This window comes from Bos javanicus, chromosome 23 (genome assembly GCF_032452875.1).
Source record: "Bos javanicus breed banteng chromosome 23, ARS-OSU_banteng_1.0, whole genome shotgun sequence".
Classification (NCBI taxonomy): Eukaryota; Metazoa; Chordata; class Mammalia; order Artiodactyla; family Bovidae; genus Bos; species Bos javanicus.
In genome coordinates, this window is record NC_083890.1 from 43,590,135 (window position 1) to 43,615,970 (window position 25,836).

At 44.5% G+C, this 25,836-nt stretch overlaps 1 protein-coding gene across 5 annotated transcripts; it reads left to right on the top strand.

The window, feature by feature from the left end:
• The first annotated feature begins 369 nt into the window (after positions 1-369).
• TBC1D7 (TBC1 domain family member 7) lies at positions 370-25,391 on the top strand. Of its 5 annotated transcripts, XR_009732984.1 has the most exons (9): positions 370-640; positions 2,140-2,296; positions 3,552-3,632; positions 9,430-9,617; positions 13,314-13,451; positions 20,802-20,947; positions 22,151-22,280; positions 24,087-24,196; positions 24,530-25,391. XR_009732984.1 is itself a non-coding variant. In XM_061398842.1 (8 exons), the coding sequence occupies exons 2-8, from the start codon at positions 2,185-2,187 to the stop codon at positions 24,132-24,134; spliced, it is 843 nt and encodes a 280-aa protein (XP_061254826.1). In that variant the 5' UTR covers positions 370-640; positions 2,140-2,184; the 3' UTR covers positions 24,135-25,391. The 5 variants fall into 5 exon arrangements, 4 of the variants coding, with proteins under 4 accessions (XP_061254826.1, XP_061254823.1, XP_061254824.1 ...); XM_061398842.1 differs by having other exon boundaries at positions 24,087-25,391; XM_061398839.1 differs by lacking the exons at positions 24,087-24,196; positions 24,530-25,391 and adding an exon at positions 23,289-24,066 and having other exon boundaries at positions 372-640.
• The last annotated feature ends 445 nt before the right edge of the window (positions 25,392-25,836 follow it).

The following is a 25,836-nucleotide window of genomic DNA, read 5'->3' on the forward strand; positions in this document are numbered from 1 at the left end:
CCATTAAGGAGCACCATCCTGGGGCTCTGCGATCACCTCCAGCGCAGGGTTGGAAAGAAGCATCCCCGGCACGCACCGACCGGCACAGCGGGAGGAAGGTAGACGCCAGATTCTCCGGACTAGAAATGAGTCGGGGGAGCAGGGGGTACCGGGGCGGAGAACGGTGTAGCGGGCGAGGGGCTTGAGCTATTAGTCGGACTTGCACCTGCTCTTTCCCGGGTCTAGGACGCAGTCTACCGCCCTAAGGCTAGGAGGAGCGGCGGCAGTGCTCTCGGCGCACGCGCGCTCTCGGCACCGCCCCCTGACGCCGAGGTAACGTCACGTCCGGAGCGGCGGCGGCGTTTTCGGCGCACGCGCACTCTCGGCACCGCCCCCTGACGTCGAGGTGACGTCACGCCCGGCGGCGGCGACGGCGGGGGTTGGGGGTTTTGTCTGTCTCCCTCCACCCGGCCGATCGGGGCCGCCCCCCTCAGGTCGCCGCTTGCCTGCCGGCCACTCAGCGTGCCGGGCTTGAGTTCCGCGGCCTCCCCGGACCTCTTAAGTCTCAACCCGGGTGTGGTTTTCTACTCCTAGAGGTGAAGCATGTTAGGGAGAGTGGGACCCGCGGACTTGGCCTAGGGTGTGTTTCTTCTCCTGTCAGGTGGGCGCTCCTGGGCGGGAAGGAAACTTAAAAATGATTTCTTCCTGGAGGACGCGTTCGCTGTTGCATTGCAGTCGGAGGATGGGGGTCCTTAAATGGCAGGCACCGGATCGCCTTGCAGCTGTTTGGATGCTGCTTTTAAATAAATCCCACCTCGTGTAGCGTTTAATGCTTTGGAATTCTGCTCTTAAAAAAACATTCATTTGATAATAAAAGCTCAGAACCATTTAGACTTCCTCAACTTGCGCGCATGCCAAGTTGCTTCAACCGTGTCCGATTCTGTGCGACCCTGTGGCCTGTCGCCTGCCAGGTGATTCTCCAGGCAAGAACACTGGAGTGGGTTGCTGTTTCCCTCTACAGGGGAGCTTCCCGACCCAGGGATCGAACCTTCGTCTCTTACATCTGCATTGGCAGGCGGGTTTGTTTGTTTTGTTTTGTTGAATAACCACTAGCGCCTCCTGGGAAGCCCAATTTAAAAGAACTCTGTTTTTTACTGTGCCCCAGGCGACTCAGTGGGTATCTTGTCAGTAAGGAAGAACTTGGCTGTCTAGCAATTCAACGCTCCCCTGGCCACATCTCAAAATTTCGTAAAACCTGAGGGTTATATTCTTTGCACCAGTGTTTTAAGCATTTGGGTCGTGCAGTGTTACACGTTTTGGAAACTGTTACATCCACTCTGTTCTTAAAACACAAACCTGATTTGACCATTTCTTGATAACTCCAATCTACTGAAGGTTATTGTGGAAGAACCTGGAGACCCGTGGACTTTTTGAGTTCTAATGTCAGATTTTAAGTTATTTTGTCTCTAACTCTGTGGAATCGCTTGTCAACCAGGCTGCATTCCTGCCCCTCTTCTGGTTTATAATTTAATGCTTAATCTGTTGTGGGTTTTGAATTTTGACAACTACATTTGATAGAATTGTCTTTAAAAGAAAAGTGAGTGAGGAACTTAGGTTTTGTTTTTTTTTTTACTCTTTTTATAACTTAGATTGTTTTACAAAACACCCATTTTAGAAAACACGGCTAAGCCAAAGAAAATTAAAATCATCTGGAATCCTGCTGCCTAAAGATAACTACTGTTAACATTTCAGAATAGTTTAATTTTTTTTAAATACATCCTATTTTTAAAACATAAACCAATTGTGTATATTTGGTAGTACCCTTTGTGTGACATTTTGTCTGTCTTCCTATTTCACTTTTTTCTTTGAACATGTTTAATGGCTGCAGAATATACCATTGTGCTAGGTTCTCTCCTAAGTTATGTAGGAATGCTAAGGTATGAACCTTGTGCCATCTATTTGAGCAGCTCGGGGGACTTCTGTTTCGTATCTTGGTTTTGGGCCAAGGTGCATAGGTGAGGTGGTACTAAGGTTGTGTAAACAGGAAGGTTTAATATTGGGTCCTATACACGGGCAGACCATTTATCATAGTGTATCAGATTCATGGAAGAGTTGGAGAAAATCACGGAATTTTTCTCAATTCTTATTTTTCGTTTCTAGGCTCACTTTTTTTTAGTCCCTATTCTGTCTCTCCAAGAATGAAACATGACTGAGGACTCCCAGAGAAACTTTCGTTCAGTATATTATGAAAAAGTGGGGTTTCGTGGAGTTGAAGAGAAGAAATCATTAGAAATTCTCCTAAAAGATGACCGTCTCGGTGAGTTTTATAAGTTAAACCTATTGGTTCTCAGTCATCCCAGATGTTCTGAAGTATTAACTTAAAGAGATGTCCAAGGACTTGAGCCCCTCGCCTTTTGCTGGCTTCCCTGGTGGCTTGCATGGTAGTCCAGCGCTTAAGATTTGGCCTTCCAGTGCACCGGTTGTGGGTTTGATCTGTAGTTTGGGGGGTTAAGATTCCATGTGCCTTGTGGCCAAAAAACCAAAACGTTGAAAAAAAAAAACAGAAGCAATATTGTACCAAATTTAAGAAAGACTTAAAATGTTAAAATTTCCAAAGGTATGTTACCAGCTGTATGTAAGTATATATATATGTATATGTATTTTAGTGATAGAATGATAGGAGAATGGTATATTTTGGGAGGAGCTAAGGACTTTTCAAGTTTATACTTAGTTGGAGTCAGACCTTTTTGAAAGGCCTCTTAAGTTAGTAATATTTTTTCTCTTATTAGACCCATATATTTTCTTAATTTTTAGAGGCATCATCCTAGCTTCTGGATAAATTTGTAGCAACTCTTGCCATAATTTTCTTTTATGGAAATACTGAGACTGCATGATGGATTAACATTTTTATTTCTACTAAGCCAATCATAATAAGGTCTTTAAGGTGTCTAATTAAAGTAGGATAAACTGAACCATAGTTAAAAACAGTAGTTTAAATGCATAGAGTGTTTTTAAAGTTTCAAAAACATTTCCCACCTGATCTTTGATCCTCACTATTCAGTCTGTGCTTTTTAAGTATTACAATTCTCACTTGACAAGTAGGGGAATTGAGGTCCAAGATGTGGTTGAATGTGGTTTATTGGTGAATATGGGAGTTTGCAGGCTGGCTGTGCTCCTTGCTAGTGATGTTAACTCAGTCCTGTCCCTTAATCTGGTCTGAGCTTCAGTTTCTGGGTCTTTAAAACAATAACTACCCAACAAGCTTGCGGTGTGCATAAATGAAGTAAGTTCTATAAATGGTAAATACCACTGAGGTTATGGTGAATGTAGTAATAAGTATGCAAAATACGTCTCCTCCGCCGTGAAACACTGATTGTTTTTGAATAGCTAGTTGGAACACCTGGGCTGGAAATCAGTCTAGTGTTGCCTTTTCTGGATTTGCTGACTGTTCAGCAACCTTCCTCCAAAGAGATGTCTTTACTCTAATTTCAGTTTTAAAAGATAAAATGCGTTTTTACATATCATGATCAGCATGAAAAGCATCTAATTTTTTTTTTTTTTCCTTCCTCCAGATATCGAGAAACTTTGTACTTTCAGTCAGAGGTTCCCTCTCCCATCCATGTACCGTGCGTTGGTCTGGAAGGTGTTACTCGGTATGATTCCCAAGAGTTGGGAACTTTTATCTTCAAAAATGTCAAATTGATGGGGTCATTGGTATCTTATCAGTCAGAAAAATGATTTTTTTAGGATGTTTACTGGGCACTAACCTCAGAGCCTGAATCCCCACTCACTTTGGAAACTCTGGAAGGTGACTTCAGCACAGAGCCCTGAGCGTCACTCTGAGAGCATCAGGGCAGCAGTTCCCAGCTTTTTTGGCACCAGGGACTGGTTTCATGGGAGACAGTTTTTTCCACAGACTGGGGTAGGAGGCTGGCCTCTTGATGATTCGGGTACATTACTTTTATTGTGCACTTTATTTCTAATCGGATGCTGCCGCTGATCTGACAGGAGGTATGGGTCCACGGCCTGGAGGTTGGGGACCCCTGATATAGGGGCGTTAGAAGAGATAGTGAGGCAGACTTGTTTCCCTGAAACAAGTTATGGGAAGAGCACTGAGCTGGGAGAAAGGAGAACTGGTCTGAGCTTTACTGTCAACTGGGTCACCTTGAAGACACCAGTAGGCCTCTCTCTCTTTTTTTTTTTCTTTGCATCTATAAATGAGAATGTTGAGTTAATTAACTCCTAGGGTTGAGCTCTTGATTTGTTATTCTGTGACTTCCAGCTGCAGAGGTATAACTTCCTAATGAGTGCTATCAGAGTCAAAAAAGGAAGTGTTTGCTTTGAGAATGTTTACTTTGTTGAAGCACAAATAACTTCCAATGAGGATGGCTGAGAGAGAAGGAAAAAATAACCTTGCTCGGTTTCTTGTGAAAGAAAAAGTATATTAGGTGCCTGAAGTGACTGGCAGCATCCCTTCTGAGCCAAGGATCCTTTTTTTTTTTCCTGTTATCTCTGAGCCTGTTAACACCAAAAATACCCATCTATTACCACCCTCCTTTTCTTTCTTCAAAAAAAAAAAAAAATCCTGAAATTCCCTTGCGAAGCAAGTATTAATATTCCAATTTTACCAATGGGGGAAAAAGACTGAGGCTAAATAATTTTCCTGAGGCCTTGTAGCCTGTAAATGGCAGAGCTCAGGTTTGTAGAAGCCTTTTGAAGTTAGGCTGGATTATAGACCTTGTTTTCTTTCCACGATGTACTGTATTTTCAGGACTTGAAAAACCCTTAGAACCAAGTCTGATGATGTAGTGAGGAGGCCGTGAGGGAATGCATGCCATGCTAGAGACCACTGACTGCACGGTGCCTTTTCTGTCGTGTATCTTGGCCGTCTTTGTACACTTACGTTTCTAATAGGTCACTGTGCGGTTAAAATATAGAGAATTTGTAAAAAAGATCTCAGTTTTTCCCAGAGGATTTCTTAAATCTTAGTGTTTCCAGTATCCAGCGAAATAAATGCCTTCTAAGGGTGCCTTTTAGGTGGCAGAGCCTGTAGTGTTTATTTCTGCTGGGAAATAATGTGTCTTATTAACAAATAACGCCTGTGGATTCATGTGAGATGGACAGTAATACTTTGCAACTGAGCGCCAAGGCCTGTCAGGCTGCTCATCAACTCTTTTTTCCTGACTTGCTTTATTAGGTTCAGTTCAGTCGCTCAGTCGTCGTGTCCGACTCTTTGCAACCCCATGGACTGCAGCACGCCAGGCCTCCCTGTCCATCACCAACTCCCAGAGTTTACTCAAACTCATGTCCATTGAGTCGGTGATGCCATCCAACCATCTCATCCTCTGTCGTCCCCTTCTTCTGCCTTCAGTGTTTCCCAGCATCAGGGTCTTTTCCAGTGAGTCAGCTCTTTGAATCAGGTGGCCAAAATATTGGAGTTTCAGCTTCAACATCAGTCCTTCCAGTGAACACTCAGGACTGATCTCCTTTAGGATGGACTGGTTGGATCTCCTTGCAGTCCAGGGGACTCTCAAGAGGTTAAGTCTTCCTTATTCTTTAGTTATGGTGCATGGGTTTAGTTGCCCTGTGGCTTGTGGAATCTTAGTTCACCGACCAGGGATCAAACCCGCATTCCCTGCATTGGAAAGCGATTCTTAACCACTGGACCACCAGGGATGTCCCATTTTCTTTGTTCCTGAGGTTAATGCACTGGAGATTTAGAGCTGCCTTGCTGTGTTGGAGTTCTGGTTCTAACATTAAACTGGCACCAAGCTCATCCAAGTTGTGTTTCCCAGAATGTTCTTTAGAATACTGGATCTGTAGCTGTTTGCACCAAAGAGAGCTCCATGATCAAATATACTAGCTAACACTTACAATAGCTTAGTATGTGCTATGTACTGTGAGTGTTTTATGTATATTAATTTGTTTATTCATCATTACAACTGTGTGACATGGGTGTTACTCTTCCCATTCTTTGGGTGGAAAAACTGAGGCACAGGAAGAGCAAGTACGTTGCTGAGGTTCACCCAGCCAGTTCACTGTAGATTCAAACCCGGGAACTTTGACTCTGGAGCTTGTGCTGCAAAACAGTTTCTTTAGGTTTAGTGAAGCCAGAATAAATAAAGATGTTTTTCTTTAGAGCAAAACTTAAAGCCTTAAATTCATTGTTGCCGCTTCACAAATCTGTTCAACTCTGGTACCCTTTTTATCATGGAGACCTCAAGGGCCCATGTTCTGTGGAGAACATTTGGGGAAATGTGTAACCATCCCATTTCCCGCCTCTGGCAGAGGAGGAGACAAGTGCCGGGAGAAATGTCAGAGAGTCCGGGTGTCCTCGTTGACCGAAGGCCCTTCTGCTGCTCTTTCCTCCGTGTTTTCTCCATGCCTTTGTTTGTTCTTGCCCCAAAGTCTAAATGTATTAATGAATATAGAATGGCATTGAAATGTAAGGTCTTTCATCAGTGAAAATTGGAGGTTTGTTCTCGTAAAGGTAGGGTATTTTGTGACCAAGTTTTAGTTGTTGGCAAAGGAAAGGATTTGACCAGTTGATGGTGGTTCTGAGATGAAGGGGCTTGTCAGCCAGGGCTGCCTTGAAACACCACAGACTGAGTGGCTTAAACAACAGTTTACATTCTCACAGTTGTGGAGGCTGGGAAGTCCAAAACCAAGGTGCTGGCTGATTTTGTTCCTGGTGAAGCGTCACCCCCTGGCTTGCAGGTGGCCATCTTCTGGCTATGTCTTTGCATGGCAGAGAGAGACAGCTCAGTTCAGTCGCTCAGTCCTGTCCAACTCTTTGCAACCCCATGGACTGCAGCACGCCAGGCCTCCCCGTCCATCACCAACTCCCAGAGTTCACTGAAACACGTCCATCGAGTCAGTGATGCCATCCAGCCATCTCATCCTCTGTCTTCCCCTTCTCCTCCTGCCTTCAGTCTTTCCCAGGATCAGGGTCTTTTCCAATGAGTCAACTCTTCGCGTGAGGTGGCCAAAGTATTGGAGTTTCAGCTTTAGCATCAGTCCTTCCAAAGAACACCCAGGACTGATCTCCTTTAGGATGGACTGGCTGGATCTCCTTGCAGTCCAAGGGACTCTCAAGAGTCTTCTCCAACACCACAGTTCAAAACCATCAATTCTTCGGTGCTCAGCTTTCTTTATTGTCCAACTCTCACATCCATACATGACTGCTAGAAAAACCATAGGTTTGACTAGATGGATCTTGTTGGCAGAATAATGTCTCTGCTTTTTGACAGAGAGCATGCTAATTCCTGTGTTCTTCATTTTCCTAAAAGGACACTAGCCCTATATGTATTAGGGCCTCACCTTGTGACCCCATTTAACCTTAATCACGTCCTAAAGGCCCTGCCTTTGGGGATGAGGGCTTCAGCATATGAACTGTGGGTGCAGGGGGACAATTAGCAGACAAGCACAGAAACTGGAGATAGGCTTCTAGGAGCTAAGGGTGGCCCCAGGATGACAATCGTAAACTTGAATTAAACCATAGTAGTTACAATAATGATTTATCTTGAATTTATGTGGCATATTTATTCAAAGGCTTTATGATGTCATTTCATGCAAACATGGGCACAATAAAAGGCAGAAATGGTATGGACCTAACAGAAGCAGAAGATATAAGAAGAGGTGGCAAGAATACACAGAAGAACTATCCAAAAAAGATGTTCATGACCCAGATAACCACGATGGTGTGATCACTGACCTAGAGCCAGACATCCTCGGATGCGAAGTCAAGTGGGCCTTAGGAACCATCACTGCAAACAAAGCTAATGGAGGTGATGGAATTCCAGTTGAGCTATTTCAAATCCTGAAAGATGATGCTGTGAAAGTACTGCACTTAATATTGGAAAACTCAGCAGTTGCCACAGGATTGGAAAAAGTCAGTTTTAATTCCAATCCCAAAGAATGCTCAAACTGCCACACAATGGCACTCATCTCACACACTAGCAAAGTAATGCTCAAAATTCTCCAGGCCAGGCTTCAACAATATGTGAACCGAGAACTTCCAGATGTTCCAGCTGGATTTAGAAAAGGCAGAGAAACCGAGATCAAATTGCCAACATCCGTTAGATCATTGAAAAAGCAAGAGAGTTCCAGAAAAACATCTACTTCTGCTTTATTGACTATGCCAAAGCCTTTGACTGTGTGGATCACAGCAAACTGTGAACAGTTCTTAAAGAGATGGGAATACCAGACCACCTGCCCTGCCTCCTGAGAAATCTGTATGTAGATCAAGAAGGAACAGTTAGAACTGGACATGGAATAACAGACTGGTTCCAAATCGGGAAAGGAGTATGTCAAGGCTGTGTATTGTCACCCTGCTTATTTAATTTATATGCAGAGTACATCATGAGAAATACTGGGCTGGATGAAGCACAAGCTGGAATCAAGATTGCCAGGAGAAATATCAAGAACCTCAGATATACAGATGACACCACCCTTATGGCAGAAAGTGAAGAAGAACTAAAGAGCCTCTAGATGAAAGTGAAAGAGGTGAGTGAAAAAGTTGGCTTAAAACTCAGCATTCAGAAAACCAAGATCATGGCATCTGGTCCTATTACTTCATGGGAAATAGATGGGGAAACTATGGAAACAGTGAGACTTTATTTTTGGAGGCTCCAAAATCACTGCAGATGGTGACTGCAGCCATGAAATTAAAAGATGCTTGCTCCTTGGAAGAAAAGTTATGACCAACATAGACAACTTATTACAAAGCAGAGACATTACTTTGTCAACAAAGGTCCGTCTAGTCAAGGCTATGGTTTTTCCAGTGGTCATGTATGGATATGAGAGTTGGACTATAAAGCTGAGCGCCGAAGAATTGATGCTTTTGAACCGTGGTGTTGGAGAAGACTCTTGAGAGTCCTTTGAACTGCAAGAAGATGAAACCGGTCCATCCTAAGAAAATCAGTCCTGAATATTCATTGGAAGGACTGATGCTGAAACTGAAACCAATACTTTGACCACCTGATGCAAAAAACTGACTGATTGGAAAAGGCCCTGTTGCTGGGAAAGATTGAAGGTGGGAGGAGAAGGGGACGACAGAGGATGAGATGGTTGAATGGCATCACCAACTTGATGGACATGAGTTTGAGTAAGCTCTGGGAGTTGGTGATGGACAGGGAAGCCTGGCATTCCGCAGTCCGTGGGGTCGCATAGAGTCAGACTCAACTGAGTGACTGAACTGAATTGATGTCATTTCGTTTCTCATTGATATCAGCGATGCAGTTGCCATCCAGATATTGATTGTATTGATAGTTAAAATTTATTTTAGAGTAAATTTCTAAAACAATGTGTATAGTAACTAAATACTTGTGACTTCTATTCTAATTGTGGTAGACAGCATCTCACAGGATTCTTTCATAGAGGAGGGGTTCAGATCGGTGCCTCTGTATTTTACTATCTTTATTCCCCCTCCCCCACCCCGGGTCTCTATAGGAATCTTGCCTCCGCACCACGAGTCGCACGTCCAGGTGATGACGTATCGCAAGGAGCAGTACTCTGATGTCCTTCACGCCTTGAAAGTCGTCCGCTTCGTCAGTGATGCCACCCCTCAGAGTGAAGTCTATCTCTACATGCACCGCTTAGAGTCTGGGAAGTTGCCTCGAAGTCCCTCGTTTCCACTGGTCAGTGGTGTTTTTGTTTGACCCTTAGCTTGACTCTCGACTGCTCCGTTGGCCAGCCTTTGATCACGTCATGTTTTGCCCTTGACCCTTTCAGTGGCTCTTCTTTGTAGAATAAAAGCATAGCCCTGTACAATCTGACCCAGTCTCCCTAATTTTTTAAAATTTTATTTTGAAGAAGTAATTTCAAAAGTTACGGAAAAGTTGCAAGACTACTACCAATAATTCCCATTTAGCCTTTATCACAGTTCCCTAGTCATTAACATTTTCCCACATTTGCTTTGTCATTTTTCCTATATATGTATACCTGTTTTCCCCCCAAAGTATTTGAGAAGAAGATGTAAATGTGGCATCCCATTATTTCAGATTCTTGCAGTATATGCTTGCTAAAGATGAGAACACTTCGCTTGGTGACCGTAGTTCTGTCATCAACACCAAGAAGTTGACATTGATACAGTACTAACATCTAATCTTCACTGCATTTCCACTTGACCAGTTGTCCCAATGATGCCCTTTATCATAAACAATACAAGTTTTGGTTCAGAACTTATCAAACTTTCAGCCATTAGTTTTACCATTTGTTGATTTTTTAAAAAATTTCCTTATGTTTAAATTCTTCAATTCAAAATCGTTTTAGATGTAGAGAAAACTTACATAAAGAAAGAGTAGTGTTCCCATTTACCTTCACCTAGCATCCTCAAATGTTAGGTCTCAGTTGTACTCTGGTTATTTATCAAAACCAGAAAGCTAACATTCATCCAATGCCGTGAACCAATCTGTAGCTGTTTTGGAAATTTTGCTGACTCTCACACCAGTGTCCTTTTTCTGGCCCACGATCCAATCTGGGGTCCTGCATTGCACTTATTCTTAGCTGCCTTTAGTCTGGATCAGTCCCTCGGTCTTCGTCTGTCTTTCATGACCTTGACAGTTTTGAAGAGTACTGGCCAGTAGTGTTTCTCATTTATTTCCTCCTGATTGAAGTCTAGTTGTGAATTTTTGGAAGGAAAACCACAGAAGTTGTGATACTGCTTTTGCTGCTTTGATCACTGGGTTAAGGCGATGTCTGGGAGGCTTCTCCTGCATGGTTGCTTTTTTTCTCTTTGTAATTAATAAGTAACTTGTCGGGGAGGTACTTTGAGGCTGTGTAAATATCAATCCTTAAATAGTTTTCACTCTGCTGATTGCCAAATGGTGACCTTCTGACTCCTTCATTCCTTCTGCATTTATTAGATGGCTTTTTGATAAGGAAGAGTTTTCCCTTCTCTTTTATCTGTATGAATTTATAGATTTCTCTTTTATTCGGTGACCTATAAGTCATTACTGCCACTATTTTGATGTTAAAGTTGTCCCAGATTGGGCTAGTGGGAGCCACTTCAGGCTGACTTCTGTTTCGTCTGGACAAGTTCTCAGCATTTTGAGCACTTCCTTACTTTCTGGAACAAAAAGATACTCTAGGTTCATCTTACACTCTTCCCCAAACCTGGAATAATCATCCTTTTATCTTTTTATTTTAATTTTTAAAAATTGTCATTGGAAACCAAGAACAGGGGGCTAGATGTGCTCATTGTCCTTGGTCTGTCATTGCTTGTAGGCTCCCTCAGCAGACAGAGCTGGGAAATATACACACACACATGCTTATCACTGTATTAAAAACCGTTAATGCTAATTAATGCTAGTTAATGTTAGTTAATGCTAATACTGCCAGTAATCACAAGTTTATTCTCTCTCTCACCCTTTCTATACTTGCTGCTTCCTTCTCTGGCAGTTACAACGAAGCTAACGGAAAACCTCTTATTTGTATTTATTTCTTTGCTCGTTCCTCTGTCTATAACCAACACGGTCAGCCACGTCTTTGGCCCCAGCCTGCAGGCCCCAGAGGCCTTGTGGTCATTGACTGCCTCTTGGCCTCAGCTTCACAGGCTCCAGCCTCCTTTGTAGGCTTGATCTTTCACAGACTGCTCGCTCTAGTTACTAGGATTGCTTATTGTTTATAAAGGGAAGAGAAGGGGAAAGTGGAGGAGGGCAGGCAAAGTAATGACTACAGCTCTTGGGTTTTGGCTGCAATTCACATAGGCATTTTAACTTTTGGCTAAAACAGAGTGAATTGTTATGAATAAGGATTTGTCTGCAAACTATGCTCTTCTATATTTTTTTCATGGTGGTTGTAGATTTCAACCTGCTAACAGCAGTGTGAAGCTTTGACTTATTCTTTCTCTCTTTTTAGAACATTTATTTTTATTTATTTGGCTATGCTGAGTCTTGGTTGTGGCATGTAGGATCTTGTTCCCCGAGCAGGGATTGAACCCGGGCCCCTTGCATTGGAAGAAGGAGTCTTAGCCACTGGACCACCAGGGAAGTCCCTTTTTCTTTAACTTTTTGAGATTGCTGTGGGTCCCATGGACAGATCTTAGGTTGTTCACTTTTATAAAGTTTATCAAGAAAGAACATCCCAGGAAATAGTTGGAACCCTTGAACGTCTTTAGATTTTATCTCTCATCAACAAAATGCAGTTAGTTGATGGTACTACACAAGTTCCCGAACTATGAAGTTAGGTTAGATTATCCATTAGCTCGAGGTCTAAATATTTCCATTGGCCTTGGGCAGACACGCTGTCCCAGGTATTCATTTTGGGCGCGTGTCTCCTTGGCCTCCAAGCCCCAGTCAGCTGTGTTTTTCTTATCTTTTAATGAGACTGCGTAGCAGTGCAGTACCCACGGCTGGGAACATAGAAGCCGACTTCAGCTGAAGGGCGCTGGTCCTCCTAGCCGCGTCTCAGAGTAGCTGGGCGCAGCGTTGAGCTGTTGGATTCAGGAGCACAGAGCCCAGGGCCAGGCGGGAGTCCACGAAAGGAGCCTTTCTGCTGCTCTTGACATGTGGAAACTTAATGAGCGGAAAGGAGGCCTAAAATGCAGTTCTTCTGTTAAAATAGGAAGTTTGATTTAACTTGGGACTTCTTAGAGGAGTAGAAAGAAACTTTTTCTTTTCAATGTTAAAATCCTTTAGCTGTTAAATCCTAGATGAAAACGTAAAGCTTTTGGTATAAGGAGCAGTGATTGAAAACAGATTTTTCAAGTGGATTCCAGTTTTTATGAGACTTCTTTCGAAATTTACTTGAAGGTTTACTTTCATGTTCTGAGTGTTGACAAAAGGCTTGAGAAATGCCATTCTTCTGATTCCTAAAATTCTGATTCTCGGGGCAGTTTTAGCTTTATATAGTGCTTAAAGATAGAGCAAAAATGTAAAGATCTGTATGAATGCTTTGGAATAAAGAAAATGCTTATTAGTCCTTTTGGGGTCATTTTTGCAAATTACCGTATTGACAATAATTGTCTCTAATTATTATTTGTGCTGTTTTATCACATCTGTTTGAAAGGAATTCTCTTCCAGCACTGAGAATACTTTTGGGTGGAAAGTCATCCTTTGCTTCAGGTTTATGTTGACGCTTTGGGCTTAATGTTAGAAGCTGGGAAATCTGTGAATGTTCAACCTGAAGCCTGAGTGTTCAGAAGCAACACTGCCTCAGATTCCCTGGTTACTCTTCATCTCCCCTCGGTTGTCTTTTTAGTGATGGACTGGGTGCTTTTGGTCCCACTTTGATTTATTTTGGCTCCTTCAGAATTTAGGGAGTAAGGCTTCATTTTTATTAGAGAATCCTCTGTTTTTCTCTCTTGCCTCCTTGAGTTGTTATTAATTTTTCAGGAGCCAGAAGATGAAGTATTTCTTGCCATCGCGAAGGCCATGGAAGAGATGGTGGAAGATAGTGTCGACTGTTACTGGATCACGCGATGCTTCGTGAACCAGCTGAACAGCAAGTACCGGGACACTCTGCCCCAGCTGGTGAGGGGTGACGTTATGGCTGTTGTGGGCTGGGGCTGAGCAGTGGTGGTGGGGGTCCTCAGGAAATGCCCTTACCACCTGGTGGCACTACAGTTACGAGTGGACCCTCTGGCGGGGGTCAGCAGTAAGAGGCCAGGTAGTGAGTATCTCCAGCTTGTTGGGCCAGGTGGTCTCTGTGTGCCTGCTGCAATCACACGGCTTTCCAGGCGGCACAGTGGTGAAGAATCCACCTGCTGATGCAGGAGATGTGGGTTCAATCTCTGGCTTGGGAAGATCCCCCGGAGAAAGAGGTGGTCAACCCACTTCAGTAGTTTTCCCTGGGAAATCCCATGGACAGAGAAGCCTGGAGGGCTACATACAGTGCATGGGGTCACAGAGTCAGACACGAGTAAGTGACCGAGCATATACACACACGCTGTTGTCACACAAAATAGTAATGCATAAATGCATGGTCATGGCTGGATATGGCCATTGCAGGCTCACTCCAGCTCTATAGTATTCTCTATCTGATCTGGAATTATCACTCAGTACTAAGGTTTAAGTTTGGCTGTATGTAACGGGAAGCCCAAACAGTAGACGCTTTACTGTCTTCTCTCATGTAAGCAGAAGTCCAGGGGCAAGCAGCCCAGGGCTGGGCCGTCCCCGTCCTCCTGCTCCAGCGCTCCTAGGGGCAACTGTCCTCTCGTGATCACGTGATGGTGCTGGAGGGACAGCCCTCCATCTGTGCTCTGGGCAGGAAGGGAAGGTAGAGGAGGAAAGGTGCCAAGCCCGGCCAGCCTGCCTCCCTTGACGGACTTCCGTTCTGCATGACCGGAGTGAGGAGGGTGTCCCCAGGTTGCCCTGGTCTGCAGGGGAGCCTGGGGAGTGTGGTTGGTTGGCTTTGAGCCGGGCATGCTGTGGTCTCACATTGGAACAGGGACTCTGTTCCTGAGGAAGGAGAAGGGAGTGGACGTGAGCTGGGCAGCCGGGGGTCTGCCGCACTGACTGGGCAGTCGGGAGAACCAGCACTTGGCTCATCCTCGTATCGGGTCCTTTGCCATTCTCTCTCCTCAGCTTCCCCCCCATCGCCCCGCCATTTCTCTTTTTATAAAAATGAGTCTTTTTTCTTAAGTCATTGAACTGTCTCATTTGGAAATTCTGCTGAAAGCAGTAACCACGGTCCAGGGTGCAGGGTCAGGTGCGGGACACAGGCTGGCCGCGCCCTGGGGAGCCCCGCTCTACCCCTGCGGCGGGCCAGACCCTTCAGCCCTCAGCTTCCCTGAGCCCTGAACAGGAGTGCTTTTTATGTGTTTCCATTAGGTAAAGTTCGATTCTTAGATTTTAAAACTTAACTTCACTTAATCTCAATAAAGCATGGCATTGGAGCATATGTGGTTGGAATGTTAGCTGCCTAATTCAGTCAGGAGGTCCAAACTTGTACCGTGGTTTCATCAGCCTTTCTTAATATTGGAGTGAATGCAATCGCATAGTGATGGATTGTTTAAAAAATTCATTATTTTTAAGAACACAAGTAACATACATTCTGGGAGGATTAAATAATCCAAATGAATCCACAGTTGTCATCGACCTGCCCCCATGCTTCCCCGTCCCCCGCTTTCTAAGGTGTAAGCTTTGTCACCAGCTTGGTGTGTGTTCGTCTGGTCTTCAGTGCTGTGCCCGGACTTCCTCTAGTTGTGGCGAGCAGAGGCTCCTCTCTAGTTGTGGGGCTGGGACGTCTCATTGTGGTGGCTTCTCTTGCGGAGCACGGGCTTCCGCGGTTGTGGTGCTTGGGCGCTGGAGTACTGGCTCAGCGGTTTTGTCACGAGCTCGGTTGCTCTGTGGCGTGTGGAATCTTCAAGGACCAGGGTTGAACCTGTGCCCCCTGCCTTGGTGAGTGGGTTCTTAGCCACTGAACCATCCAGAAGTCCCCTGTCTAAATCATTTTCTGTGCATCAGAGTGGGTGGGGGTGTGAGTGCATACCCGTGCACACGTGTGTGTGTGTGTATATGTCTTGTACATATTTTTACATATATAATTTTTTAATGTATTATACTGTTCATACGGCCCCTATGATTCTGTTTAAAAACTTCATGTGGTGAAGTTTTTCCACGTCACTACACGTAGGTGGTTTTTCAACCCTGACTTCCTGTTAGTACCACCTGAGAGTTCTCAACAATGACCAGAGCAGTGAAATCAGAGTCTCCCAGGGTGGGGCCTCAGAATTCTAATTTTTTAAAACTCAGTGATTCTGAAATGAGGCTAGGGTTGAGAGTCACTCATTTAGAACCACTTAAAAAATTCTCATGGGGTGGCAAAGAGTCAGATGCAACTGAGCGACTGAACTGAACTGAAAAAGTTCTCATAGTCTTTCTTGTTAAGAATTTGCCCTAATTTAGTGTAATGGTTCCATGATGACAGCCCTCTCCGTGTACATGACATGTTCCCGTGTGTGTGTGTGCTTCTGTAGGGTGGGTTACCTACATGTTAAATGCTCTAACGCAACAGACATATTTAAATGTGTTAGCTACCAGGTTACTCACCCAGAAGTTGGACCAATTTTGCTTCCCCCACCAGTTTGAGATTTCCTGTTTTCCACCCCATTGCCAGTAATAGTATCAATCTCTTAAAATTTTGCTGACCTGATACTGAAATGGTAGCCCGTTTTAATTTCCATTGCCTTCAATTTTGAGTGAGGCTAAGCAGCTCTGGAGATACGTTTATTGGTCATGTTTGTATCCCTTTCTATTTTGTTTGCATCTTTCCTTTTTGGGTAAGAATTATTGCTATATGCTGAATGTTTATGTAAGTTAAATATTTTCTCTGAAAATATTTCTTGCTGTTGTATAAAGATATGAAGGTGATACTATTGGTCTTATCAGTATTTCTTTTTTTTCTTTTGTATCTTAGTTAGAAAGGCGTTTCTAACTCCAAGATTTTTGTTTTAGAAAGCTTCTAGCTTTTAAAAATTTTTGAACATTTAAAATTTTAGTCCTTTAGCTGGTGAGGGGCTGAATCTTTGTGACTGGTATGAGATGCAGACATGACTCCGTTCCTTTTGTGGTGAACTGTAACGCAGCTTCAGCCAGCAAGCGCCCCACTGTCCCCTTCCCCCTCCCTGCTCTGGTTAAGCTCTAACAGCTTCGAGCAGTGATGTTAATCAGGTCAGTTGCTCAGTCGTGCCTGACTCTCTGCGACCCCGTGAACTGCAGCACTCCAGGCTTCCCTGTCCTTCACCATCTCCCAGAGTTTGCTTAAACTCATGTGCATTGAGTCAGTGATGCCATCCAACCATCTCCTCCTCTGTCATCCCCTTCTCCTCCTGCCCTCAATCTTTCCCAGCATCAGGGTCTTTTCCAGTGAGTTGACTCTTCACATCAGGTGATCAAAGTATTGGACGTTCTGATGAATATTCAGGGTAGATTTCCTTTAGGACTGACTGGTTTGATCTCCTTGCAGTCCACGGGACTCTCAAGAGTTTTCCCCAACACCGCAGTTCTGTATCACTGTCTAAAAACGTATTGATATGTCATAGGTCAATAACGTTTGCGTAAGAAAAGATGTATTGGTGATATCTCCAATCAATAATGTGTAAAGAAAAGAATTTTAGAACCAGCAAGATACTCAGTGTCCTTATGTCCCCTAAACCTTAATTTCATCATCATCAAAAAAGGGTTTTTCACAGGTACATTATTGTGTCTAGGACATAGTTTTTAATAGTTGCAAAAGTTCTTTTTAAAAGTTCAGAGCGTATTAATGTAAGAAAAGCTACATTTCCTTTGTGTTGCTATTTCATGTAGCCATTAAGTGACTTAAAAAATCTTTTAATATTTTTTAAAAATTTATTTATTTGGCTGTGCAGGGTCTTTAGTTGTGGGGTTATGGGGTCTTTTAGAACTTTTTAGGAGATATTTTCATACCATTTTTTTTTCCTGTCCTTATTTAGGTGGTTATATCCTTTTTCTCCTTAGTTTGTTAATGTTATTGCATTGTTTCTACACATAAATTTTCTTTCATTTCTTTTTTAAAAAATTGTTTGGCTGTGCCAGGCGTTGTGACGTGTGTGATTCTAGTTCCCTGACCAGGGATTGAACCCTGGCCCCCTGCATTGGAAGTGCAGTCTTAGCTGCTGGACTATCATGGAAGTCCCAACTTAAATGCTTAAAGTCGGGTTTTTTAAAAAAATTCTTTAGTTAAACCTTGTTAAATCTAGCTGAAAATTTTTGTTGCGCTTGTATAGATCTCTTCTGCCCAGCTTTTTGTTAGTTTCTGTAATCTTGTCTGTCATCTTTTCAGATTTTTGTGGTTTTTACCAAGTTTGTTATCGCAAAGCATATGTTGTTTCATAATCCTAGGGAAATGTGCATGTGCTGCACAGTGATAGACTTTTGACATCCAAAGAATATTTCTGGCGATGACGCCTTTATGCTGTAGTGTTTTGATTTATAGGAGAGGAGAGCTTTTCTCTCCATCAAGCTTCTGGAAGGTCTTTTTGATGAGGCCCCTGATTATCAACGAAAGTGGAGGCCAGCTTCAGTGGTGTGACGTGGGAAGCCTCTGTTAATCTCTCTTCAGATCAGATTGTCTTTAAGCCATCTCAGTCTTTACTGTGTTCAGTCATTAAAGCGTTTTTTTTTTTTTTCCTTGCCATTGACACAATTTTTAAAAGTTGTCCTAAAGAGAGGGTTTTTTTTTTTTCTCTTAACACTATTAGCAGCCTCTTTCTAAGTTGAGTATAAATTCCTCGGTTAAATCTCTTTTGTCAGATTTTGCCTTTTGTTGAGGTGTGCTTTCTTGTCTTTTTTTTTAAAAGATCTATTCATTATGGCTGCGCCGGGTCTTGTTCCTGCACGCAGCTTTCACGAGCCGCAGTAAGCATGGCCCGCTCTCCGCTGCGCTGTGCAGGCTCCCCATTGTGGCAGCTTCTCTGGTTGCGGAGCACAGGCTCTAGGGTGCGTGGACTTCAGTAGTCGCAGCACGCCGGCTCAGTCGTCGTGGTGCTCGGGCTTAGCTGCCCCACGGCATGTGGAATCTTTCCAGACCAGGGATCGAACCGTGTCCCCCGCATTAGCAAGTGAATTCTTTACCACTGAGCAACCAGGGAAGGCCACTTTATTTTCTTAAAGTAAGAACTGAAGGTCATGGAAATACTGGAAATAACCTAAATGTTTTACAGTAAAGTATAAAATCGTCTGCTTCCCAGGTGGCGCTAGTGGTAAAGAACCCGCCTGCCAATACGTGAGAAACATGAATTCAGTCCCTGGGCCGGGAAGATCCCCTGGAGAGAGGGCATGGCAACCCACTCCAGTATTCTTGCCTGGAAAATCCCTTGGACAGAGGACCCTGGTGGGCTACAGTCCATGAGGTCAAAAGGAGTCAGACACAACTGAAGCAACTTAGCGTACACACAAAAATAATATCACATCTACCATTTACTGTGTCCTCAAAATTTCATGTAAATGTCATCTTCCACTAAAAGAAAAAAGCACACATGGATATGTATTTATACTCACCCTGTTAGATTTAGCTCTAGCATCTGATACACATTTCTCTTCACCCTGCTTTTTTTTTTTTTTAACCTGATACATGCTGGGGTTTCTTATGCCATGAGCAGTGTATAGAGACCTTCCTTATTCCTGTTCATGGCTGCATACCACTCCATCCTAGTTTCTTCAGCCCTTCCTTTAGTGTTGGCTGTTGGAGCTGTTTCCAGTCTTCTGCTGTTATGCGGTGTTACAGGTGAAAAGCTTTGTGGATGTATCCTTTAGTGTATTTGGGGGATAGACTCTCTAGAAACGAATTGACGAGATCACATGTTACCAAGTAACACGTCACTTAGTAGGTCTTTTCAGATTCCCACTGTAGCACTCATACCGCCCTTTTGCATCCTTGTGACCGACAGCTTCGTACCTGTTTCCCTGTAGCCTCGCTGACCTGATGTGTTCTTGCCAGCCTGATAGGTGAGAAGAGATGCCTCAGGATAGTGTTAGGTTGCATTTGTTTTGTTCTAGCCAGCTTGAGCATCTTTTTGTATGGGTTAGAGCCATTTGCATTTTCTCTTGTAGAGTTTTTGGCTTTTTTCTTTTTTAGAAGCTCCTTTGTGTAGGGCTGTTGACCCTTTAGGCAGGATCAGATATTACTCTGTGGTCCTTTTTGCCCAGCCAAGTCATGTCCCTGCTCATCGTGGGCCAGCTCAATCGTCAGCTCTCCTGGGAAATTGGTTCTGGGTTAAGATTTCCGCCTGGATGTACCCAGCGTCTCGTGCTCATTCCCGTTGTAGCTCTATTGCAGCATGTTGTCGTCAGCCCTTTGCAGGTCTGTCCCAAGCACGTTAGAAGCCCCTTGAAGGCAGGGATGCTGTCTTTACCTTTTACTCCCTTTCCTGTATGGAGCACGGTGTCTGGCTGCAGTGGATGTTGTAAGGGTCATGAATTGCCTCTTTAGTGGAAGTAGAGGTGCAGATATTAGGTTGGCTGAAAAGTTTGGGTTTTTCCGTAAGCCTGAACGAGCTTTTTGGCCAACCCAATATTTAGTTAAAAACAACAAAATATTTGCATTCGCACGGGTGCTACATTGATCTGGTTGTGTCCTTCTGGATGGAGAGTGCAGGCTTGAGGGTTTGACCTGTAGGGTCCATGCTTTGCCAGAGGACCCTGGAAGTACAGCAGTCCCGCCTGGGAGCCAGCTCTGGTAGCTCCCTGTCTTCCGGTGTTGGCTGCTGTGGAACCTTCCGTGGGAGAGGCCTCCAAATGGGGCCCCGGAGCTTTGTTCTCCTGTGTTCTTCCTGTCTGCCTGGAGTTCTCGTGCACATCTTGTTGGGGACAGCGCTCCTCCTCCGGACGCTCGTGTTGTCTGACCCTCCCTGCCAAGTGCAGTGTGCCCCACGGGGTCAGCGGCGGTATGACCGGTGACTGCTGGGCCCTGTTCACCTCCTCTTTCCCTAGTTCCCTCTCTGCACCTAGTCCCACCCTGTGTCTTTGGTCTTAGCCTGCTTCTTTCTGTGAACCTATAATCTCCTGCCCTGGAGTAGCCAGCACATGGACCTTTCTTGGCTCCCCAGATCAACTGAATTTTGCTCTGGACTTTTGTCTTAGGTTGTTGGATCTGCTTAGCGCAATTAGGACTAACCAGCGTGACTTAACTGTTCCATTTAGCCAGAGACTGCCCCAGAAAAACTGTTCCGTCCTGGACAGTTGGTTACTCTGGTTAGTGCTGACCTGGGAGACGGCAGCATCACCAGTGGCTTGAATGAGTCTGAAGCTTTGTTTCCTACACTTCTTGCTTGCAGCACGTATACCTTTTCGTCATAGCCTGTAAGATATGGTAACATTAAGTCACAGGAAGTGAGTAATCTCTTCCCCTTCGATCATTAGCCAAAGGCTTTTGAACAATACCTGAATCTGGAAGATAGCCGACTGCTGAGTCACCTGAAGGCCTGCTGTGCAGTGTCCACACTTCCCTATGAGCTGTGGTTCAAGAAGTGCTTTGCCGGGTGCTTGCCCGAGTCCAGCTTACAGAGGCAAGTGTTTCTTTCAAATATGATTGAATGCACAGAGTCAGAAAAATCCTGTTTTTGTTGTTGTTTTGTTTTTTTTAACGTGATCATCTCAGAATATAAATTTGCTTTAGAACCATGTAGTCATTTGATGTTAACTTCTCCAGGAGCTGACATAGCGACTGGTGATTCTGCTTATTATATATACAATTAGAAGTGTTAGAAATATTGAGTATTAAAATAAATATAAAAAATGTTAGGATATACGGTTAGAGAAATGGAAGGCCCTCAGTGTGTTAGATGCTGTTGAATAGTCACATCTGAAGTAGTCTCCAGGAGTATATATGGATGTGGACTTTTCCAGAAATGGAGCAGATCCTGGAGAAAAACGTTTATTTCTTAGACCTCTTATGACATCATTAAACTAGCTGAAGGCTAGACTAGAGACTCAGACTCAGCTCTTCCATCAATTTCAGACGTGTTACGGGTATTTTGGAGTCCCGTCCTGCTCCCTCCAGGACTTAACACTTGAGGAAAAAGGCCATACACAGAGTATTACAGGACAGTGCTTAGTAAGCATATTGAGAATGATACTGACTGTAAGAGCTATTGAAGTTATCAGAACAATGATTTTAGGGTATATTTAATCTAGAGTATATTTAATAGCTCCTTAATTATGGAATTTACTGGAAAATGAAACTGAATTTCATATTTCATTCCCCTTTTTGTTCTTGTTCCTTAGTCTGTAATGGTTATCTTAGCATTACAGAATGTTAGTAAACTTGAAGCTTTGGTTTTTAGGAATTTCCTGCCCTAAAATGTCAATTTTGAGATATTAATTGGAGGATGTCTTCCTGGAGGACAATGTCCTCATTAGCTCTTCTCTGAAGCTTATGCAGTCAGCCATCTGTCTCCACAGTTGCACATCTCTGGAGTTGGCCGATCCCAGATCCTGGGCTGTGTTTACACTTGTGGCTGGTCGAATCCTTGGTTATGTAATCTGTGGATGCAGGGGGCTGACTGCACCACCTCACTTTATATGAGGGACTTGAGCCTCCTCGAATCTTGGTATGCACAGCAAGTGAGCCCATGAACCACTTCCCTGGGGATACTGAGGGATGATGGTACCTAAAAGAAAATGTAATTTGATTTAATTTTGAAACTTGAGCTGTTTAGGTGTAAACATCAACTTCAGACTTGTAATTTGATTACATCTTTCTTTCATAGGATTTGGGATAAAGTTGTAAGTGGATCCTGTAAGATACTAGTTTTTGTAGCTGTGGAAATTCTTTTAACCTTTAAAATAAAAGTAATGGCACTGAACAGTGCAGAGAAGATAACGAAGTTTCTGGAAAACGTAAGTGTGCTTTGCTTCACTTGAACTTTGAATCTAGAAAGGAGTTCAGTTTACCAAGCCAGATTTTTCTATGGCATTAAATTATTTCAGAGACAATATAGTATATTTTTACATTATAAGAAATGATTTTCCCCAGTATAAGTTTCAGCTTGGTCTGTGGATTATAGTCCACATCCTTTGGGGGTCACTGGTCTGAGCAGCAGGTCTGTCTCTGTGAGTGTGTGTACCTGGGACCAGAGCGGCCACTAGGAGGCCGTCGGGAAACGAGGAGGTGAGATCTGTCACTTTAGGGCGAGTGATCCCTGTTAGTGGAAAAGGAACATTTTTGTGGATTTTGCTCGTAAGCCCTTTCATTTCTGTTCCTATATCTGGTGGAGTCCCAGCTGAATTTGTTAATGTGCTGAAGTGTAAACTTGAGCATGTTGAAAAAGGTCTGAATGAATCTGTTTTTCCCTATCTTTGTATCTTAGAATACCCTTAACCAGGCAAGAAGAGGTCAAAATAGACTTAGGCTTGACTGAATTTCACTGGACCCCAAATCTGTTTTAATCAGTCCGTGTTAACAGTTGAGCCGCGGCCCGGTAGACAAGTGCTCAGTGAGTGTGTGTTCGATCAAAGCGCCCTCTTGGTTGTAATGAATAGTGGCACGCACTGCCAGGGCCCCTGCTAAATACTTTTTTGTGAATTGCCTCCTGTAACCCTGTAAAGAGCCCTGTGAAGTGGGGCTATCATTTGCCCCATCTCAGATCTGGGGATTTGAACCCGGGGAGCTTAGGTAGCCTGCCCAGGGCTCCACAGGGAGTGGGCAGGGCAGGATCCGAACCCAGATGGGTGACACCGCACTCCTCACTGTGGCCGCGGGTGCCACGTGGCACATCTGGCAGCAGCCGCCTATGTGATCGCTTTCTGAAAAGCAGCGAAAACTCCAGTGGACACGAGTTTTATGCCACAGTGAATGAGAGAGAGGCTGAAGTCAGAATCATGCCTTCCTGGTCTGCTTGTTCACAGATCCCCCAGGACAGCTCGGACGCGATCGTGAGCAAGGCCATCGACTTATGGCACAAACACTGCGGGACCCCGGTCCACTCTGCCTGAACTTCCCGACGTTGCGGACAGCAGCCAGGCCTGCTCAGCGCCTTTTCTTCCCCCTTGGGACGTGACCTACTGAATTGATAATGGGGTTCTTGCTTTGGTGCTCGAAGTGTAATTGCTTTTCCAGTAAAATTGCTTAAGATAATGTCACTGTGGAGTCACTGTGTTGTGGAACGCATCTTCTGGTTACACAGAAGTACAGGGCTCAACTCTGAATAGCATTTAGAAGAACGTTCATGGAGGTGTAGTCAGTTTACAACGTTGTGCTCGTTTCTGCTGTGTAGCAGTGATTCGGTTGTATATACATAGGTATCCTTTCTCGGAATCTTTTCCTTTGTGATTTATCACACGATATGGAAGATAGTGCTATGCAATAGGACCTTCTTGTTCTGGATAGTAGTTTAAAAGGGTTGTTGGAAATAGCTCCCAGCTTGTAAAGCAGTTGAGTCAGGGTGGGTGGGTGCGTCAGTGAGCTGTGTGTAACCAGGCCTGCCCTGCCGCGCTTTAATTAGCACCAAGCTAGTTGCTTTCTAAGGTCCATTTCTGGAACAAAGAACAACTTCCGTTTGTTGATGACTTTTGTTGCTGATGCAGTACCTGTCGAAATCTAAGCTGACTTTCTAAATCTTTTGAAATCTAAATCCACTTTCTGATACTTTTGCTAGATTGGTTTAAATAAAGGCCTTACTATGTTTTTTTTCCTCTTTGTGCCAGTTGGAAGAAATATTACTGAACATAAATGTGTCTACATTTACCTGCTGAGAGAGGACTTGTTGATGCTTTGCTGAAACCATGCTTTTTCCTGATGGGTCATTAGATGTGGGGTGGGCGTCAGAGGACTCTGCCACCCCCGCAGGCACGGTAGAAAGGGCAGGTTCTGGTATATAACTGGGTGGGCGTCAGAGAGGACTCTGCCACCCCCGCAGGCATGGTGGAAAGGGCAGGGTTCTGGTATATAGCTGGGTGAGCATCAGAGAGGACTCTGCCACCCCCGCGGGCACGGTGGAAAGGGGAGGGTTCCGGTATATAGCTGGGTGGGTGTCAGAGAGGACTCTGCCACCCCCACAGGCGCGGTGGAAAGGGCAGGCTCCAGTTAATAGCTTAACGCCTCCCCCACAGCCACGGTGTCCCCTGATGGTAACTTGTTGGTTGGACAGTTGCAGGCTTTGAGACGGGGCCCTTTGAGACTGACTCACTCGGCTGCCAGACCTGCAGGAGCCCGAGTGGTGAGCTGGGTTCTCCACCCCACAAGGAGGAGATGATGAAACTATGGAGCCGTCACTGAGAGTTGAGTCCCTGCCTGACGTGTTCAGAGTGCACCAGAGTTGTTGAAACCGGGTGGTGCTTGTGACAGTAACATAGCCAAGAGTATTTAATTTCTTTTCTTTTGAACTTTTTATTTAGTGTTGGGGTATAGCCAGTTAATATTACGTTGTGACCGTTTCAGGTGAACAGCAAAGGGCCTCAGCCATACTTACACGTGTATCGACTCCCCGCAACCTCTCTCCCCTCCAGGCTGCCGTGTAACGCTGAGCAGAGTTCCCTGTGCTCTACACGAGGTCCTTGTTGGTCATCCAGTTCACATATAGCAGTGTGTGCATGTCCATCCCAAATGCCATACCTGTCCCTTCCTCCATCCTTATTCCCCTGGCAACCGTAAGTTCGTTTTATAAGTCTGTGAGTCTCAAGAGTATTTAATTTTCTAAAAACACTCATAAGAAAACTTCTTAAAGCAAACTCTGCTTACAGCTAATACTTTACATTTATCCAGCGATCGCCTCGCCCCTGAAGAACTTTGACTCCAGTAGGGGACGTGAGCAAAAGTGCGTGAGAAGGAGTTCCTGCCACCGTCGTCTGCTGCCCAGTGAGTGAATGTGGGGCCTGAGTGAAACCCACGGAAAAGTCATAGACACTTCACTTCCGTCTCGTTCATGAGCCACGTACCATTACGAACCATATAAGTTTGTACAACTTTTCGGTAGAATAAAGATTATTAATAAAGTCGAGTGATATCAGTGAGTCCTGGCTCCAGAAAGGAGGAGGAGCGGTCTCCCCACAGGAGGGTGGTCAAGGTAAGTGCTCCTGCCACCTCCCGCCGCCGCGCTGGGAGAAGGGGGTGCAGGCCCTGCAGAGCAGGGGGGCGGCAGGGAAGAGGGTGCCTGGGGCTCCTGGGGAGGAGGGGGCTCCAGGGGCTGGGGTTCCTCTGAAAATTCTGGTGGGGGTCTCAACAAGTGGAAAGGGAAGACAACGGCCCTACTGCTAAGGGGTCAAAATTAAATGCTCTGTAAGTATATTCTGTAACCCTGTTTGGTAAAGCCTTGCCTACTATATAGGGTGTCGTTTTGGGCTGTGGGGTTTGTTTTGTTGAGTCAATCGGATTATCAAGAGTTTTCCTTATTAGAAAGCAAAACGGCTCCCTCTGGAAACAGCAGAGTTTAAGGCCGACTAGGGGGGCACAGAGTCG